The sequence below is a fragment of the Pelophylax lessonae genome (genome assembly GCF_965119305.1).
Source record: "Pelophylax lessonae genome assembly, chromosome: 1".
NCBI classification, from domain to species: Eukaryota; Metazoa; Chordata; class Amphibia; order Anura; family Ranidae; genus Pelophylax; species Pelophylax lessonae.
In genome coordinates, this window is record NC_138768.1 from 18,760,703 (window position 1) to 18,780,059 (window position 19,357).

General features: G+C 43.7%; 1 protein-coding gene across 1 annotated transcript in view; it reads left to right on the forward strand.

Annotated features, from left to right (window-relative positions):
• The window catches only part of LOC309562860 (vomeronasal type-2 receptor 26-like), a gene marked incomplete at both ends in the record, with an annotated part of 48,547 nt that overhangs the window by 10,683 nt on the left and 18,507 nt on the right, over window positions 1–19,357 (forward strand). Inside the window, one exon of the mRNA XM_082267179.1 lies at window positions 8,690–8,917. Coding sequence (XP_082123305.1) covers window positions 8,690–8,917 — 228 coding nt within the window. The remainder of the gene's footprint in view (window positions 1–8,689; window positions 8,918–19,357) is intronic.

Consider the following 19,357-nt stretch of genomic DNA (forward strand, 5'->3'; position numbering starts at 1 on the left):
ATGGTCTGGCCATGCTCCAGTTTCAATCACAGTGGAGGAGTCCCGTACAGAAACCAGGGCAAATAGATGGAAAAATTATGTCTTTATTTTCAATCATCCAGATTACAAATCCAAATCTGCTGATACACTACAAGAATGTTTTCACATCAATGCCCCGTCTTTCTCCAACCTCTTCACCGTATGGAACAGTCACAAAGCATACATAAGAGGCGTCCTTATCAAATTCAGTAATGTTCTTAAGAAGAAGTGGAACCAGCAGCTTTCTGACTTATTAACTCAGATAAAAAAATTGGAATCAGTAAACAAAAAACTCCAGACCACACAGTTAGCTCTCAGTTAAATCGTGCTTGACACAAACTCAGATTACTACACATATCTCATAACAACCATAACTTACGAAAACAGAAAGCTCAGCATTACCGCCATGGAAATAGGGCTGGGAAAGTGTTAGCTAACCAAGTAAAAGAATAATCTATTAGACAAAAAAATACCCTTTATTTACCACCCAGTCACAGAAGCCAACCTATTGAACCCCAAGGAAATTGCTAATGTATTCCGTGACTACTACAGTAGTTTATATAACTTAAAATATGAAGCAATAACACCATAACCCACCCCTGCCATGACTCAACAATTCCTAAATTCCATCTGCTTACCCAAATTAAATGGGGAACTACTACAATCCCTTAATAAGCCGATCTCTGAATTGGAAATTTAGAAAACAATTCTGTCTTTCCAAAAAACAAATCTCCAGGTCCTGATGGATTTTCATAAGAATATTACCGTACATATCTAACTATTTTGAACTCTCACTTATTGAAAATATACAAAGCTGCTGTTTCCAAAACTTCATTTTCGCCAGAAATGTTAACCATCGCAATTGTAATGCTTCCCAAACCAGGTAAAACACCTGATTCTCCACAAAACTTCAGACCTATCTCACTACTAAATGTCAATTTAAAAATATATGCTAAGATCATCGCAAACAGACTGGCCCAATTTCTGCCCACCCTGGTAAAACAAGATCAAGTAGGCTTCATACCGTGTCGACAGGCACCAGATGTCACATGTAGAATTCTCAATATTCTACATGTCGCAGAGTCTTCCAGGATGCCTTCTTTGCTTTTGTCATTGGATGCAGAGAAGGCATTTGATAGGATCCACTGGGGATATTTACAAGACGTCCTAGATAAATTTGGCATATCCGGAACAATTAACTATTACAGCTTTATACACCAACTCATCAGCGATGGTATTTATGCAGGGCATGTTTTAGGATAGCTTTCACATTACTAATGGGATGAGGCAATGCTGCCCATTATCTCCACTAATTTTTGCCCTTTTAATGGAGCCACTTAACTGAAAAAATAAGATCTCACCCGGATATAAGTGGTATTGCTTCCTCACACCATTCTCATTCTAGATCACTTTTCACTGATGATGTGATTCTCTCTCTTTCAAACCGAAGTAAGTCTCTCCCTGCAGTACATGACATCCTAGGTCAGTTCATAAAGCTATCATACTACAAAATGAATGCATCAAAATCGAATATACTAGCGATAGCTATAGAGGAAAATATTAAGCAAAATCTATTGTAACAATTTCCCTACCCTTGGTCCAATGCGCCCATATAATATTTGGGGGTATATCTGACTACTTCAAGCTCAAATTTATACAAAACAAACTTTCTTCCCCTCATCACATCTGTACAAGGTGAATTAAATAAACTAAACCCTTTTATCTCTAATGGACATGAAGATTAGTGGCTTATCTTACCAAGAATGTTATACTACTTCAGAGCACTTCCAATATTAATTTCAAAATCATTTTTCAAAACAATGCAAACACAAGTAAGTTCATATGGGCAGACAAGAAACCAAGATGCTCCCAATCTACCTTATTGAAGCACAAAAAAGTGGGAGGTATGGTTTCAACCATCTGAGTTAAAACATTGGGCAATAGATTGTGTTTGGAGACAGCTATGGGCTCACATGTCCATACCGTTCAGCTTTTGGCATGCCCCCTTCCTTATTCATTTTGTTGACCTATGCTGAACTCTTTCTAATTCATCACCATCTTTCCTGAGGATTGGTGACCAAAACTGAGCTGCATATTCAAGATAAAGCTGAGCCAGCAATCTATAATCAAAGTTATTAACCACTTGCCAACCGGGCCACAGCCGAATGATGGCTACAGCGCAGTCGACTTATTCTGGGAGGGTGTAAAATGATGTCCCCCCGGAACTGCACATCCTGTGCGCCTGCACGTGCACACAGAAGAGTCTGTGCTTGCTGTGTTCACAGAACCATTCACATCGCAGATCCTGGTAAAGGGCCAATGACAGCGGCCCTTTACCACGTGATCACTCTGTCCACTGACAGAGCGATTATTTGGCAACAAACCGGCGCATGTCCAGTTTAGCTATCCACTCTCCTCACATGTGATCAGTATAGCCTGCGAGGAGAGGAGGGGGACTGCAGTAGTGCTCACCCCACCTGATCCATGCCTCATTCATGTCTATCAGTGCTCATCCACGCCACATTAGTGATGAGGTGAACACCCCCAGTTCGGTTCGCACCAAAACACCATGAACAGAGGAAAAGTTTGTTTGAATAAACGAACCCCAAGTCTATGGCACTTGAACCTCGAAAATCAAATGGCCTCATTTTGAAGGCTTAAATGCAAGTTATTGCCCCAAAAAAGTGTATGGGGGTCCGGGTCCTGACCTGGGGAACATGTAGCAATGAAAAAAAAAGTTTTTAAAAATGATCGTTTTAAAAGGAGCAGTGATTTACTGATTTTAATGAGGCTTAAAGTGAAACTATAAAAATGAAAAATTCCTTCAAATATCGTGCCTGGGGGGTCCCCTGAATGTGCCTGTAAAGTAGTGCATCTCTATGATGTATGTAGCCTGCTGCAGCTAAACTGACATTTCTAAAGCAAAAAATGTCATATACATACAAATTTCAAATCGCATGTACTTGCCATACGGGTGCAGAAAAATTGGGCCTTGGTTGTTGGTGGTGCCTGAACACCGTAACCCCTCACAGTTACTCTTACTGGGTGCAGGAACAGGCCCAGCTGTTAAAAAATCCATACAAATTTCAAATGTACTTATCATATAGCTGCCAAAAATTGGGTCTTTGCTGTTGGTGGTGCCTGAACACCATAACCAAGCCCTCACAGTTACTCTTGCTGGGTGCAGGAACGGGACCTGCTGGTAAGAATTCCATACAAATTTGAAATTGCATGTGCTACACAGGTCCCAAAAATTGGACCTTTGCTGTAGGTGGTGCCTGAACACCGTAACCAAGGCTTTGCAGTTAATCTTGCTGGGTGCAGGGATGGGATCTGCTGGTAAGAATTCCATGCAAATTTTAAATTGCATGTGCTATACAGGTGTCAAAAATTGGGCCAGTTACATCAGCATCAGGGGCTTGATAGCTCTTGTTGATCCAGGACTGGTTTATTTTGATAAAAGTCAGCTGGTTACCAGAGTCTGTGGACAGACGCACTCTTTTGTCTGTCACAAAACCTCCAGCAGCACTGAACGTCTGTTCGGAAAGCACGCTGGAAGCAGGACAGGCCAGTAGCTCCATTGCATATTGAGCAAGTTCTGGCCAGTGGTCCATCCTCAAGACCCAGTAAGCCAGTGGATGCTCAGCTGGAAAGGTCTCCAAGTCAGCTCTTGCACCTAGATAATCATGCACCATATGATGGAGACGCTCCCGATGGTTGCTTAAACCTAACAGCCCTGGGTGCTGCTGAGGACAAAAGAACTGTTTAAAGGCATCAGTCAGCCGGCCACCTTCTCCACTTCAGAAAAACGTCCAGAGATGTTGACCTCCCAGTGTCTGGAAAGGTGGTACACAATTTTTTTCTCAAGGCCTCCTCAAGATGTTTCATCCTCTGCTCCCTCTGCGAAGGCAGGATGAGCTCTTCAACTTTACCCTTGTAACGTGGATCAAGAAGGGTTGCCAACCAGTAATTATCCCTCTTGTTCATAGCACAAATTCTCGGGTCCTTTCGCAGGCTTTGCAGAATCAGGGAACCCATGCATCATAAGTTGGAGGAGGCACGAGCTTCTGAGTCCTCTGTGTGACTAAGGATGACATTGTCGGAAGGCGCAACCTCTCCCCAACCACGTACAAGTCCTGTGGTTTCTGGGGAATCAAAACCATGCCTTGAAGACTGCTGTATGCTATCCTCTATATCCATGCTGCTGAAATCCTCCTCCTCTTCCTCCTCTTCCTCCTTTGTTTTGTGGCCCTGCAGGAATGATATCTGCATAAAGGGGGCCATGTGAGGAAAGGAAGTCCTCCTCTTCCTGCGGCTGTTCTGCCTCAAGTGCCCTGTCCATGATTCAACGCAGCATGTGCTCCAGCAGGTAGACTAGTGGGATAGTGTCACTGATGCATGCATCATCCCGTCTCACCATTCTTGTGGCCTCCTCAAATGGTGACAGGCCGATGCATGCATCCTTAATCAAAAGCCACTGGCGTGGCGAAAAAAAAGCTAAGCTCCCCTGACCCTGTTCTTGTGCCATACTCGCACAGGTACTGATTGATGGCCCTCTACTGCATGTGCAGCAGCTGCAGCATTGCCAATGTTGAGTTCCACCTGGTGGGCATGTCACAAATGAGGCGGTTGGTGGGCAGATTGAATTCCTGTTGAATGTCAGATAAGCGAGCACTTTCATTGAACGAACGACGGAAATGGCCACAGACTTTTCTAGCCTGCATCAGGAGATCCTGGAAGCCCGGGTATCTGCTCAAGAAATGCTGCACCACCAGATTCAGAACATGTGCCAAGCATGGAACATGTGTCAAGTGTCCCTGTCGGAGGCGGAGAGAAGGTTGGTGCCATTTTCACATACAACCATTCCTGGCTCAAGCTGTTGTGGCGTCAACCATCTCTGAGCCTGCCCTTGCAGAGCTGACAGAATCTCTGCACCGGTGTGACTTCTATCCACTAGACAGACCAACTGAAGCACAGCATGGCATCTTTTAGCCTGATTGCTTGCGTAACACTTAGGGAGCACTGCTGTGTCAGAGAACAATTGCACAGCAGAGGACATGGAGGAGGAGGTGGTGGTGGAGTAGCCAGATGTGGCAGAACCAGCACCAGCTTTTTGGAGGCATAGTGGCAAAACAAGCTGCAACACCGAACCCTGTCCTGCATCCTTCCCAGCTGCCAGCAGAGTTACCCAGTGCGCCGTGAAAGAAATATAACGTCCCTTTCCATGCCTACTGCTGACCGCTTTGTCCAACGAGGCCAAAACACTACCTCCCACATGACGGTAGAGAGCCGGAATGGCCTTACATGAAAAGAAATGCCTTTTTGGGACCTGCCACTGTGGTGCAGCACATTTCACAAATTAACAAAAGGGAGCCGAGTTTACCAGATGAAAAGGAAGCAATTGTAATGCTAGCAATTTGGCCAAGCTAGCATTTATACGCTGAGCATGTGGATGGCTGGGACAGTATTTATTTTTACGGTTCAAAAACTGGGGTAGTGAAACTTGCCTGGTGCTCAAATCAAGCGGTGGTGTACTGCTAGCAGATTGGGTGCAAGTCTCTGTGACACTCATTGCTATACCATCATCCCTCTCAATGCTGGTATTTGAGAAGGCATGAGATATAGTAGGGTTAGAGATCACAGATGAGGAGCAAGGTGATGTATGCTTGTTTTGATCTGGTGCCTCTTTCAGGTGCTGTTGCCAACGGACTGCATGGCAGGTCATCATATGCCTTGTCAAGCATGTGGTGCCCAAGCGGCTGTTGTTCTGGCCACCCTTTATTTGCTTTAGACAGATGTTGCAAACAGCAACGCTGCGGTCTACTGCACAGATGATGAAAAAAGGCCACATTAATGAACTTTTGTGAGTCTGAGGGGATTTTGCAGCAACCTGTGGAGCTCTGTGCTGTGACGCAATAGGTTGGCTACTGCTACTGTGGCCCCTGGAGCACATCCTGCCTCATTGGAGTTGTGCATCCTCCTCATCTTCCCCCTCTTCCTCCTCTATCCTGTCAGGCACCCAAGTACAGTCAGTGACCTCATCATCCCCTCCCTCCTCGTCACTGGAGCAAACTTGGCAATATGCTTCAGCTGTGGCAACATGACTGCTGGTTTCTTGTCAGTCATTGTCACCCCCTCTCTCTAGGCTCATGTTATTCCCTTCATCAACCTGGGAACCATAATCACAGCTTTCAAATTGCTGCGCATCCTCCGGCAGCATGTCACTGACACTGATTGAATAGTTCAAGTGACTCCTCCGTGCATGATGTTGGGGCAACAGAAGGAGTAGCTGTGGAGAAGGATCCTGTGGAATGGGCCACTTTGGCAGCTGTGGTGGAAGGCAAACTACTGTGTGCATGGGTGTCAGAGGACGAGGAGGATGAGGACGGCTTATTGATCCACTCCACCAACTCTTCCACATGTTGTGGCTGAATTGCATGGGCAGCACCAGAAATAAAGGGCAGGCGTGCCCTGCCTGCAGAGGATGCACTATGACCACCACTTTTCACAATGGGCACAGAGGCTGCTTGCCCTCTTTTCCTGGCCTGTGAGAGTCAGCCTCTCCTTGTTAGCCTTTCAGACATGATGTTGATACAGATCAATATGGGGTATATGCAACTGACCAATAGATACTCAATGACCTGATATGATGTAATCTATAGCCCTATAGATGATCTGTGCTGCTTATAGGATGTACGCAAGTGACCGATGAACAATACTCTCACTGATATCTGATGTAATCTATAATCCTATAGATGGATGATCTGTGATGCTTATAGAATTTTCCACAACTGACCGATGAACAATACTCTGACTGATATCTGATGTGAAGAAAGAAATCTCTCCCTGCATGGCACACTTTCCTGGCCCTCCCTACACTGCTAGCAATGTGTGTGCACTGTCTGACAAACTCCAAAAAAAACTACTCTCTACCTGCCCCACAAGCGGACCTCCCCCTTTCTCATCGCCTGCACAATGACACTACATGCGCGAGCAGCCTTTATGTAGTGTGGGGCGTGTGCTTGGTCCCTGAGCCATGATTAATTCGAGGCAGCCTGCCTTTAGTCCAATCATGGCAGAGATAATTTGGTTGGCCAAAGCATGAGTTCAGGGTGCATGCTTTGGCCAATCACATAACGTGCTGCATGTGCGGCGTATGCGCAGTGCATTATGGGTGGGCGCTCAAATTTCCTGCGAAGAAGCACATTTGTTCGTCATTCGACGAACGATCGATGTTTGAGTCGAAATTAGCCTCGACTCAAACTCGAAGCTCATTCCTAGTGCTCATCCATGGTACATCCATGCCACATCAGTGCTCATCATAGTCACATCTGTGCTCATCTGTGCCACATACATCCCAAATCAGTGCTCATCCATGCCACATCCATGCTACATCAATGCTCATCCGTGCCTCATTAATGCCACACCAGTGCTCATCCATGCCACATCAGTGCCACTACAGTGCTAATCAATGCCCTGGAGTGCCTCATAAAAGTGTAATGGATAGTCCGGAAATTAGATTTGTAATTGTATGTCCCTAGAGCACCTGACAGTGCACCCTGAATGTTGGGCCTCTGTGTGTGGCTAGGCTGTGCAAAAGTCTCACACATGTGGTATCGCCATACTCAGGAGGATTAGCAGAATGTATTTTGTGGAGTAATTTTTGCTATGTACATGCTATGGGTTAGACATATCTTTTAAATGGACAACTTTGTGTAAAAAGAAAAAAAAGTTTTCATTTTCTTTCCACATTTTCCAAAAACTTGTGGAAAAAGATTACATTCTCAAAAGACTCATTATGCCTCCTAGATTCTGTGTTGGGGTGTTTGCTTTCCACATGGGGATATTTTGCGCGTGTTTCCGTTGTCCTTGTGCTCCAGGGCCTTTAAAAGTGTGATAGATTGTCAGGAAATTATATGTGTAATTTATGCTCCTAGAACGCCTGGAGGTGCTACTTAGATGTTGGGCCTCTGTATGTGGCCAGGCTGTGAAAAAGTCTCACACATGTGGCATCGCCATACTCAGGAGGAGGAGCAGAATGTGTTTTGAGGTGTAGTTGCAAGTATGCATATACTGTGTGAGAGAAATAACTTGGTAATACGACAATTTTATGAAAAAAAAAAAAACAATTCTTCATTTTGCACAGAATTGTGGAAAAAAATTACAGCTTCAAAAAAATTGCCCAAATACCTAGGAATGTCTACTTTCCAAAAAGGGGTAATTTGGGGGGTTATTTGTACTTTCCTGACTTGTTAGTGTCTCATGAAATTAGATCAAGTTTCAGTGATTAGCACCATAGTTTGCAGACTCTATACCCTTCATGGAGACCAAATAATATATATGTATTTGGGGTATTTGTACCAAAGATATGTACCAGTATAACTTTTGGCCAACATTTATGAAGAACAATTACTAACTTTGCAAAATTTTATAACTGAAACAAAGTAAAATGCATTGTTTTTTTACAAACTTTTTGGTCTTTTTTCATTTACAGCGCAAAGCAAAAAAAAAAAAAAAAACAAGGGATTATTAAATAGTACCAAAATAAGGCTTTATTTGTGTAAAAAAAGGGCAAAATGTCATGTTTACAGTGCTGCATGACAGTAAATGGTTAAATGGTTAAATGTTCTATATACTTGTTACCTATAATCATCTCTTAACTTTTTTTTAGCTGTCCCGCTATGTAAAAGAAGTCCAGTACAAGGATCCGAATGGCAGGGTAATGTTTTTTAATAATAAAGGAGAACTGCCCATCCCACTGGACATTGCAAATTGGATAATGCAAAAAGAAGGTAGATTAGGCACCTATTGGATGTATGTGGGCCAGTTTGATGGGTCCCTATCAGAGGATCAGCAACTTGTGCTAGAACCAGAGCTAATATCATGGAAAGGGGACAAGGTGAGTCACTCTGATGAAGCTGATTTAGAACAAAAAGCATGAAGCTCATCTCCAGACAAAACCCAACCCCTGTAACGCTCCTGCGTTTTATGTATAATGTGGATTTACAGCTGCAGAAATATTCCACTTCAGTAGTCATGTAGAGAAACGCTGAGACACCAATCCCAACTCCCAAGACTTATCATGTGTGGATAGTCTCAATTCAGCAAGTAAATACACACACTCAATAAGATGTTCCTAGAGTGACTTATATGTATAGTAATATAGTGATGATAGGCTGAAGAGACAGGTTGGGTAGAGATGGTAGATGACAGACACTTGAAAGGAATGTTCTTGAAAGTAAGATAGTAGCAGATGGGATGCAGATAGGTTTAGCAATCATGTATGGTAGCAGATGAAAGAGTAGCAGGTGAACATACAGGATAGACCAACCCAGTGCAAGAGCAGATGGTATTAGGCTCAAGAGCTAGCAATCTTAGTTAGTGCAGATGTAGTAATAGTCCTTAGTATGCAGAGCTAGATAGTGTAAGCTTTAGTATGAAGGTTATAGAGGTTTCCCCTGTGGGGTACTTATCACTAGTAGCAATGTAGTAGAGGAGAGGTTCGGCAAGAGCGGATGATGCGGTAACGGGATACAGGGATCAGCAGCGTGGTTCCGATAGCGAGGTATGCTTGCAAGCATGAGAGCTTCAAGGCAGATTATGCGGCGTTGAACGAACATGTGAGTGAGACCGCCGGAGGTTGAAATAGCCGCTCCAGCGGCGCTCAGTGATGACAGCATCGGTCTTAAAGGTGTATGCGCACCTTACCAAAAGAGAATGGTGGGGCGCATACACTTAGGAAAAGTGGAATTAGGGTACCAAAGGTACCAGAACATTGCAGTACCCCCCCCCCCCCCCTTAAGGCCGGCTCCTGAAGGCCTCTGGAGCTGGTTTGTCTGGGTCCTTCGCATGAAAGTTGCGGATTAGTCTAGGGGCATGTATGTCAGAGGTGTTTAGCCAGGTGTCGTCTTGGGGCCCATAGTTCTTCCATCGAACTAAGTTTTGAAGTTTTCTTCTGTGGATACGAGAATCCAGAATCTCTTTTATCTCATATTCTTCTCCACCTTCAACTTGTACAGGAGGAGGAAGTGGGATAGTAGGCCTTATTCCTTGGTCAGGAACATGGGGCTTCAGTAGAGACACATGGAAAATGGGATGTATTTTGAGGTCTATTGGCAATGTAAGCTGTACTGCAGCTTTTCCAATAAGTTTCTTGATTGGGAAAGGTCCCAAGAAGAGAGGTCCAAGCTTTTTGCTAGGGATTTTCAGTCTTAAATTTTTTGTTGAGAGCCAAACGAGGTCCCCAATAGCATACTGAGGAGAAGGTCTTCTGCGAAGATCATAGTACTTCTTTTGTTGACTGTGAGCGTGTGCAATGGTAGTATTAAGCAAACCCAGAGAGTCCTTTATTTGGGTAAGATAGTCTGAGGCTACTGGGTTATTTGAAGGAAGGATGCGTGGTGGAAGAATAGAGGGAAAAAACCCATAGTTCAAGTAGAACGGACTCTGCTTGGTCGTACTGTGGGTTGCGTTGTTGTAGGCAAATTCTGCCAGAGGGAGAAGATCCACCCAATCATCCTGTTGGTAAGAAGTGTAACAACGTAAATATTGCTCGATGCATTGGTTGACTCTTTCAGTCTGTCCGTTGGTCTGCGGATGGTAAGGAGAAGTGAGCTTCCGCTCGATCCGTAGTATGTGACATAGTTCTTGCCAGAACTTGGAAATAAATTGTGATCCACGGTCAGACAGAAGAGTTTTTGGGATACCATGTAACTTAAAGACATGTTTCATCAGGAGTTCTGCCGTTTGTTTGGACGAAGGTAGTCTGCGAATAGCAATGAAATGTGCCATCTTTGTCAGATGGTCCACTGACACCAAGATGGTATTAAATCCTTTGGAAGGAGGTAGTTCTACTATAAAGTCCAAGGACACAACTTCCCATGGAGTTTGGGGTTTGGTAGACTGCATAGTAGACCGGATGGTCTCGTAGTGTCAATTTTGGACCTGGCACAGACATTGCATGAAGAGACGAATTTTTGTATAGATGTTTTCATGTCAGGCCACCAGAATTGTCTGGTAATCAGATTAAGAGTCTTTGTCATACCCATATGTCCTGCCATAGGCACATCATGCGATAATTCCAAGATCTTGGTGCGCATGGTAGGTGGTATGTAAAGTTTGTCGTTGTAGTAGAGGAAGCCTTCTGCATCGGTATTTAGTTGTGGTGGGGGTGAATCCAAACTTATACCATGCAAAACCTCTTCCTTCAAAGAACGGACAACTCCAATAATACGCTTGTGAGGTATTATAGGAACGGAAGGGATTTCAAAGTAGTTTTCTTCAGTTAGTCGTGATAGTGCATCCGCCTTTTTGTTCTTATCTGCAGGTGTGTAGGTCACTAGGAAGTTAAACCTTAGAAAGAATAGTGACCATCGTACCTGTCGGTGAGAGAGAGTTTTGTTAGTCTGAAGATATTGAAGATTTTTATGGTCCGTGTATATAAGTATTGGTAATCAGGTGCCTTCGAGTAGATGTCGCCAATTCTCCAGAGCCAATTTTATAGCAAGCAGTTCCTTTTCACCCACGGGGTAATTTACCTCTGGACTGCTTAAGGATTTAGAAAAGAAGGTGACTGGATGAAGTGGTGAAGTGTTAGTTGGTCGTTGGGAGAGTAATGCTCCTACTGCCATGTTTGACGCATCTACTTCCAGAATGTATTGGAGGGATGGGTCTGGATGGCGTAGTATGGGAGCAGAAGTAAACCTTGTCTTTAACAGGTGAAAAGCTTTATTTGCTTCATCTGACCATTTGAATGGTCTCTTAATGCTAGTGAGCTGTGTGAGGGGTCTCACAATGGCAGAGAAGTTCCTGATGAATTTCCTGTAGAAATTAGAAAATCCAAGGAATCGCTGTAGCGCCTTGCGGGTGGTTGGTGTAGGCCAATCCTGAATGCAGGATATCTTACTCATGTCCATCTTGATTCCTGTTTTGGATATGATGTAGCCTAGAAACAGTACCTCTTCTTTATGAAACAAGCATTTTTTCAGTTTCACGTATAGGTTGTGTGCAAGCAATCTCGATAATACTAGTCTTACATGTCTTATGTGTTCAGACAAGGATCGTGAATATATAAGTATATCGTCCAGATATACCACAACACAGACATCTAGTAAGTCTCTGAAAATATTGTTTAAAAATCGTTGAAAGGCTGCAGGGGCGTTGCATAGCCCGAATGGCATTACAAGATATTCGAACAATCCGTATCTGGTTCTGAATGCAGTCTTCCACTCGTGTCCATCACGGATTCGAATGAGATTGTATGCCCCTTTCAGGTCCAATTTTGAAAAATAGGTAGCTCCACGCACCTGCTCAATGAGCTCAGGGATAAGCGGTAGAGGATAGCTATCTTTTATTGTAATAGCATTCAATTGCCTATAGTCGATGATAGGCCTGAGACTTGAGTCCTTATTGCGGACAAAAAAGAGTCCTGCTGCTGTGGAAGAAGTGGAAGGTCTAATAAAACCTTTTTTCAAATTCTCATCCAAATATTCTTTGAGATGGGAAAGTTCATCCTGTGAAAGAGGATAAACATGACCGAACGGCAATTTGCTATTTGGGAGTAGATCAATACTACAATCATAGTCTCGATGGGGAGGTAGTGCTTGAGCATTTTTCTCAAGAAAAACCTCAGAGAGATCCTGATAACATAGTGGTGCAATCTCATCTGTCACCACAGACAGGATCTTCCTGAAAGACGGGAGGTAACACGTACCCTCGCAATAGCAAGAGAGGAAGGCCAGGGTCCATCTCTTGAATTCTGCGACAAAGTCTTCCACAGGTCTCCTACCTTGTTTCAAGGACCTTAATTGAAGATCGGCAGTACTCTGCCTATTGGGATCATCATATAGGCTAGTAAGTTCTGCTAGAAATAAGGCATAGGATTTGAGAAGCTGATCGTTTTTCTCAAAAAGAGAGTCTGCCCAGGCCCGAGGATCGCCTGTTAGGTAAGAAATAATAGTACAAACCTTAATGTGATCAGTAAGGTAGGTACGGGGTTTTAGCAAGAAAAGTAACTCACATGCGTTTTTAAATTCGCGAAATTTTTTGCGATCGCCTGTAAATACCAAAGGAGGATTTATTTTGGGTTCAGGGGACTGAGCAGTGGTAAGTTGTGTCAGTCTGGTTACCTGCTGCGTCAGAGCCTGATTTTCTTCTCTTAATTCAGCAAGTGCGTGTATTAACGCAGTTACTTGCTGTTTTAATTGTGTCACCTGAGTGGTTATTTCTGCTGAATCCATTTGGGGTTCGTTCAATCTGTAACGCTCCTGCGTTTTATGTATAATGTGGATTTACAGCTGCAGAAATATTCCACTTCAGTAGTCATGTAGAGAAACGCTGAGACACCAATCCCAACTCCCAAGACTCATCATGTGTGGATAGTCTCAATTCAGCAAGTAAATACACACACTCAATAAGATGTTCCTAGAGTGACTTATATGTATAGTAATATAGTGATGATAGGCTGAAGAGACAGGTTGGGTAGAGATGGTAGATGACAGACACTTGAAAGGAATGTTCTTGAAAGTAAGATAGTAGCAGATGGGATGCAGATAGGTTAGCAATCATGTATGGTAGCAGATGAAAGAGTAGCAGGTGAACATACAGGATAGACCAACCCAGTGCAAGAGCAGATGGTATTAGGCTTAAGAGCTAGCAATCTTAGTTAGTGCAGATGTAGTAATAGTCCTTAGTATGCAGAGCTAGATAGTGTAAGCTTTAGTATGAAGGTTATAGAGGTTTCCCCTGTGGGGTACTTATCACTAGTAGCAATGTAGTAGAGGAGAGGTTCGGCAAGAGCGGATGATCCGGTAACGGGATACAGGGATCAGCAGCGTGGTTCCGATAGCGAGGTATGCTTGCAAGCATGAGAGCTTTAAGGCAGATTATGCGGCGTTGAACGAACATGTGAGTGAGACCGCCAGAGGTTGAAATAGCCGCTCCAGCGGCGCTCAGTGATGACAGCATCGGTCTTAAAGGTGTATGAGCACCTTACCAAAAGAGAATGGTGGGGCGCATACACTTAGGAAAAGTGGAATTAGGGTACCAAAGGTACCAGAACATTACAACCCCCCTCCTTCCATCCTGTTCTTGGTAGGCCAACATCTTCCCTGACTCCATGGTGATTAGATTACCCATTTGCCTACTGGGCACTTTCTCCCTCTTCCTACACGGGGCTAATTTTCAGCTTTCAGCGCTTTTGCACTTTGAATGACAATTGCGCGGTCATGCAACACTGTACCCAAACTACATTTTTTTCTTTTTTTTTTAGGCAGATAGAGCTTTTTTTTGCTGTAATTTAATCACCGCTGGGTTTTATTTTTCATTTTTACTAAACAAATGAAAAAAACCCAAAACATTTGAATAAAAACGTTTTTTTCATTTCTGTTATAACAATTTGTAAATAAGTAATGTTTCTCCTTTACTGATGTGCACTGATGGGGCTGCGCTGATGTGTAATGAGAAGTCAGCACTGATGAGGAGGCACTGATGAGGCTGTGCTGATTTGTACTGATGAGGAGGCACTGATGAGGAGGCACTTATGAGGCTGTGCTGATATTTGGTACTGATGGACACTGATAGGAAGCACTGATGAGGAGGCACTGATGAGGCTGTGCTGATGTGTACTGATGAGGAGGCGACACTGATGAGGCTGCACTGATATTTGGTACTGATGGACACTGATAGGAAGCACTGATGGGTACTGATAGGTGGCAATGATAGGTGGCACTGATAGGCACTAACATGCAGCACTGATGGGCACTGATTGGTAGCACTGATGGACACTGATTGGCAGCACAGATGGGCACTGATTGACAGTCCTGATTTTCAGCACTGGTGAGCACTGATTGGCAGCACTGGTGGGTACTGATTGGGGCTGCACTAACAATCAGGGCACTGATGATCAGTGTAGATGTCCCCTGTGTGGATTTGCCCATCATCAGCTCTCTTCTCCTTATGTGCTATCAGCGTGAGGAGAGGAATGCCGATAACCGGCAAATCCTGTTTACACTGTGATCAGCTTTGACTGGACACAATAAAATATATATAAACTTGGACACCCAATGTCAAGTAAAATATCTTTGCGCTTAAGGAGGAGTCAGTCTCTTAACTGCTATAATAAACAAGTAATGCTGCTACTTGAACAAATAGTGGAAAATATTTGCAGATACATAAATGGAAAAGAAAGTAGCGCACAAAATCACTGTTAAATGACTCAAAATGTTGTAAGCAAACTGGCCAAGATATTGCTTGACAAACAATCAAAAAAGGAAGAGTAAGATTCAGGAATAATGTCCCTTCAGTCCATGAAATCCAAGGGTGCGTGAGGTTAGTTACTGGATCACCATCCACCACCAGGTGTCACACCAAGTAATAGTAAGATTGGCAACTCACCAGAAATCAATGCTCAGGTGTTCTCACACAAGAGCAAACAGCGCAGAAGTGTTATATGGATATGGAGCCACAACCTGTTCACCACAGCTATTGCTTGTATAAACTCCCTCGGTATTGCGGTATCATGGAGAGAAAGAATGGCCCCACATAGTGAAGTACGTAACTATAGTCACTTTATTAAAAAGTAAAAAATATATTGCACTCACATGTATAGGCACATCAAAAGGCGTATTGTCCCATATCTATTGGCAAAAGGAAACCTAACTCGTCCAGTCATCCGGGCTAACTCCACGCCACATGTGTCCTTGTAATTTAGTCTATATTGGCCGCACCAAGCGAGCCTTAAAAGTAAGAGTGGGTGAGCACATCACTAACATCTTAAAGGGAAAGCGTGAACACAATGTGTCCGCACATTTTCGCCAGTTCGCCAGTTCCACCAGAGGGACCCTAGTCTTCACTTCTGGGGGATCGAGCGTGTCACCCCGTCGTGGCGGGGGTCGAATTGGGTGAGGGAATTATCCAAATGTGAGACCAGATGGATTTTCCTCACCCAGGCCCTCGCACCGACGGGGTTAAACATTGAACTGGATTTGAATTGCTATATTAGCGATTCTTAACTTTCCCTTCCTTGGCATTCCTCATAATGATATTGCATTCTCTTCAAAGAGGTTTTATTATTATTTATTTATTATTTGCTTTTCGTTATGAGGTTTTGTAAACTATTGCATTTTTATCTGTTGCAATTTATCCATCTAGTATTGTTTTATGATATTTTATTCTGGTTGTATATGCATTTTATCATGCATTATTTTATTATGCATTGTAATAACATTAGTGTATTACATTTTTATTTACGATATGTGTAGATTGCTTAGTGTATGTGTAGAGTGTCACTGGCAATGCGCTACAGATCCATATCGGCAAGGAGTGGTGCTGTATTATAGCTATTCCGCTCTAATTTCTCTTCCAAAGTATAGGGTTAAGATTACTCCTACTCTCTGTACTATTCTTAGAGCTAAATTAAATGTAGTAATCCTGTAAGGGATTACTCTTTGTTTATGTTGATGTCGGAAGTTCCGCGGCGTGGTGAGCTGGGTAACTTCCGGTTCTTTACCTCGTTGCCGATTGGACGTAGAGCGTTCCAGCAGGGCTACTTAGATGCCGGATGCTGTCGCTCTGGTCACGCCTCCAGTTGAAGTCGGACATGACGAAACCGGTCGGGGCGTGACCAGACGACACATCCGACATCACACGACGGTGGGGGGACCTACCCTGAAAGCATAGGGCTGGCGTGGAGTTAGCCCGGATGACTGGACGAGTTAGGTTTCCTTTTGCCAATAGATATGGGACAATACGCCTTTTGATGTGCCTATACATGTGAGTGCAATATATTTTTTACTTTTTAATAAAGTGACTATAGTTACGTACTTCACTATGTGGGGCCATTCTTTCTCTCCATGATACCGCAATACCGAGGGAGTTTATACAAGCAATAGCTGTGGTGAACAGGTTGTGGCTCCATATCCATATAACACTTCTGCGCTGTTTGCTCTTGTGTGAGAACACCTGAGCATTGATTTCTGGTGAGTTGCCAATCTTACTATTACTTGGTGTGACACCTGGTGGTGGATGGTGATCCAGTAACTAACCTCACGCACCCTTGGATTTCATGGATTGAAGGGACATTATTCCTGAATCTTACTCTTCCTTTTTTGATTGTTTGTCAAGCAATATCTTGGCCAGTTTGCTTACAACATTTTGAGTCATTTAACAGTGATTTCGTGCGCTACTTTCTTTTCCATTTATTTGACTGGACACAGCTGGTCACTTGGCAAGGAGCCGCTGTTATTGGCTCTTTACCCCGATCTGTGATGAGCTGTTTCCAAAGGACACAGCAATCACAGATCCCTGCCAATGCATGCCACAGGGGGTGCCCAAGAAGTGTGACCATGGAAGGACAACAATAGACGTACTCCTGGCAATGTGTGACCATGCTGTAGTGATATAGTGCGGTCATGATTGGATGAAGGTGTCAGTGCTGGCTGTGTGGATATAAATGCTGGAATATGTTCCCATCACTCATTATACTGAAGAGATGGATGACCTACAAAACATCTTCTACATTACAGAACAAGTCCAGCTGAATGTGACTGACTACTACTAGATACCCCCCTCCTCATTACACAGACTGGGACATAGACACTCATAGAAGGACCCCGACTCCTGTGCACAGAAGAAGAGAAAAGACTTTAGACTGGAATGATCACCAGTATTATCCACGGCCAGATTCTACCCAGGCCTTCAGAATAAACTGACTAGAAAAAGAATAAAAAAAGTTGCAAGTAGTAACTCCCCCTAATCAGAAATTGGCAGGTACTGTATATAGTTAAAGAAAAACACCGTTTATAAACCTCTTGGAGCTTCCCGGATTTCTGCATAAGTGACTACTAAAATTTGAATAATAAAAAAATACAAATAAAGAAAATCTAGTAACAAAATATCACAAACAGAATGTTACATGGTCATATATACTGGTGGACAACTAGTTGAAACAATCAAAGTCCTTCATAGGAAAACATTTAGTGTATCTTATAATTTTAGATATTACCAGCCAGATAAGATAGTAATTACACTCCATTACCCCAATCAATGAAAAGCTAGAAGTGTGACTTAACGGTGTCCTGCCCAATTAAAAACCATTCAATGTCTGGTAGAGTCTATACTACTAAGAATGTTCTGTTCATGTGACTCAAGCCATGACCAAAAGATGTTGGAGAGAATTTTGGATGAAGAATTGTAAAGATACATGAATAGAAAAAGAGCCACATAAGCATAACTAAAGGTTGTGGTGTTAAATTGCATATGAAGGAAATTTGCTGCAAAGTTCAAGGCAAGAACACAGGATGTCAGTAAAAGGAATGTCAGTAAAAGGGATGTCAGTAAAAGGGATGTCAGTAAAAGATCTGTAGAGATGTCTTAAGAGAAGCTTAACAGTTGTTCCTAAAGTTTTCAAATGGTCACAATTAGAGTTGAGCGGACACCTGGATGTCCGTGTTCGGCGGGTTCGGCCGAACTTTAAAAAAAAGTCCGGGGCCGTGTCCCGGACTTTTGCCGAACTTTTCCCGGACACCGAACCCCATTGAAGTCAATGGGGACCCGAACTTTCAGGCACTAAAATGACTCTAAAACACCAATGGAAAGGGCTAGAGTGCTGCAAATGGAAGCAAAACGTTATTAAGAGCATGGCAAGTGCTCTGCAAACAAATGTGGATAGGGAAATAACTTAAAACAACAAAAAAAAACAGAAAAATAAAACAATGTTCTTCATCTCTGAAGGACGAGGCCCATATGGAGTAGGAGGGAGGTTGAGGTGGTGGTGGATGTGGCGGTCTCATAGGCGTGCGCACAGGGTGTGCCGGATGTGCCTGGGCACACCCTAATCACCTAGGGCACATAGCATTATCGCTCTGTTTGCCAGTGAGGAGATGGGAAAGATCTCCCTCGGACCTGCTCTGCTATATTTCTCTTTGCCAGCAGGGAGAGTAATGTATCGGGGCCATGTACATGTAGGCAAACACATGCATGTGTATTTAAACTTTGGGGTGCACACCCTAATGCAATAGGCTGCGCACACCTATGGGCGGTGTAGGTGGAAGCAGCAGTGGAGGAGGACCAGGGCCGGATTAAGAGCATCATGGGCTTGGTGCTGAGGATTTTGAAGGGCCTTAAGGGCCGTGCCTTGGCATGCACCCAGAGGAGGAAGGGTGCAGCCATGCATGCCTAATTCAACATGGGATGCTGTCTCTGAAGCCCATAAACACATCCATGCATCGGCAACTGTCCCTCCTTGTCCAGCCTTCGTGCTGTGTGGGGAGGTTCTGAGGGAGCTGCCTGGGGAAGCGAGCATAGAAGCCAGACTTCTGTGTTTACAAGTGACAGAAGAGTG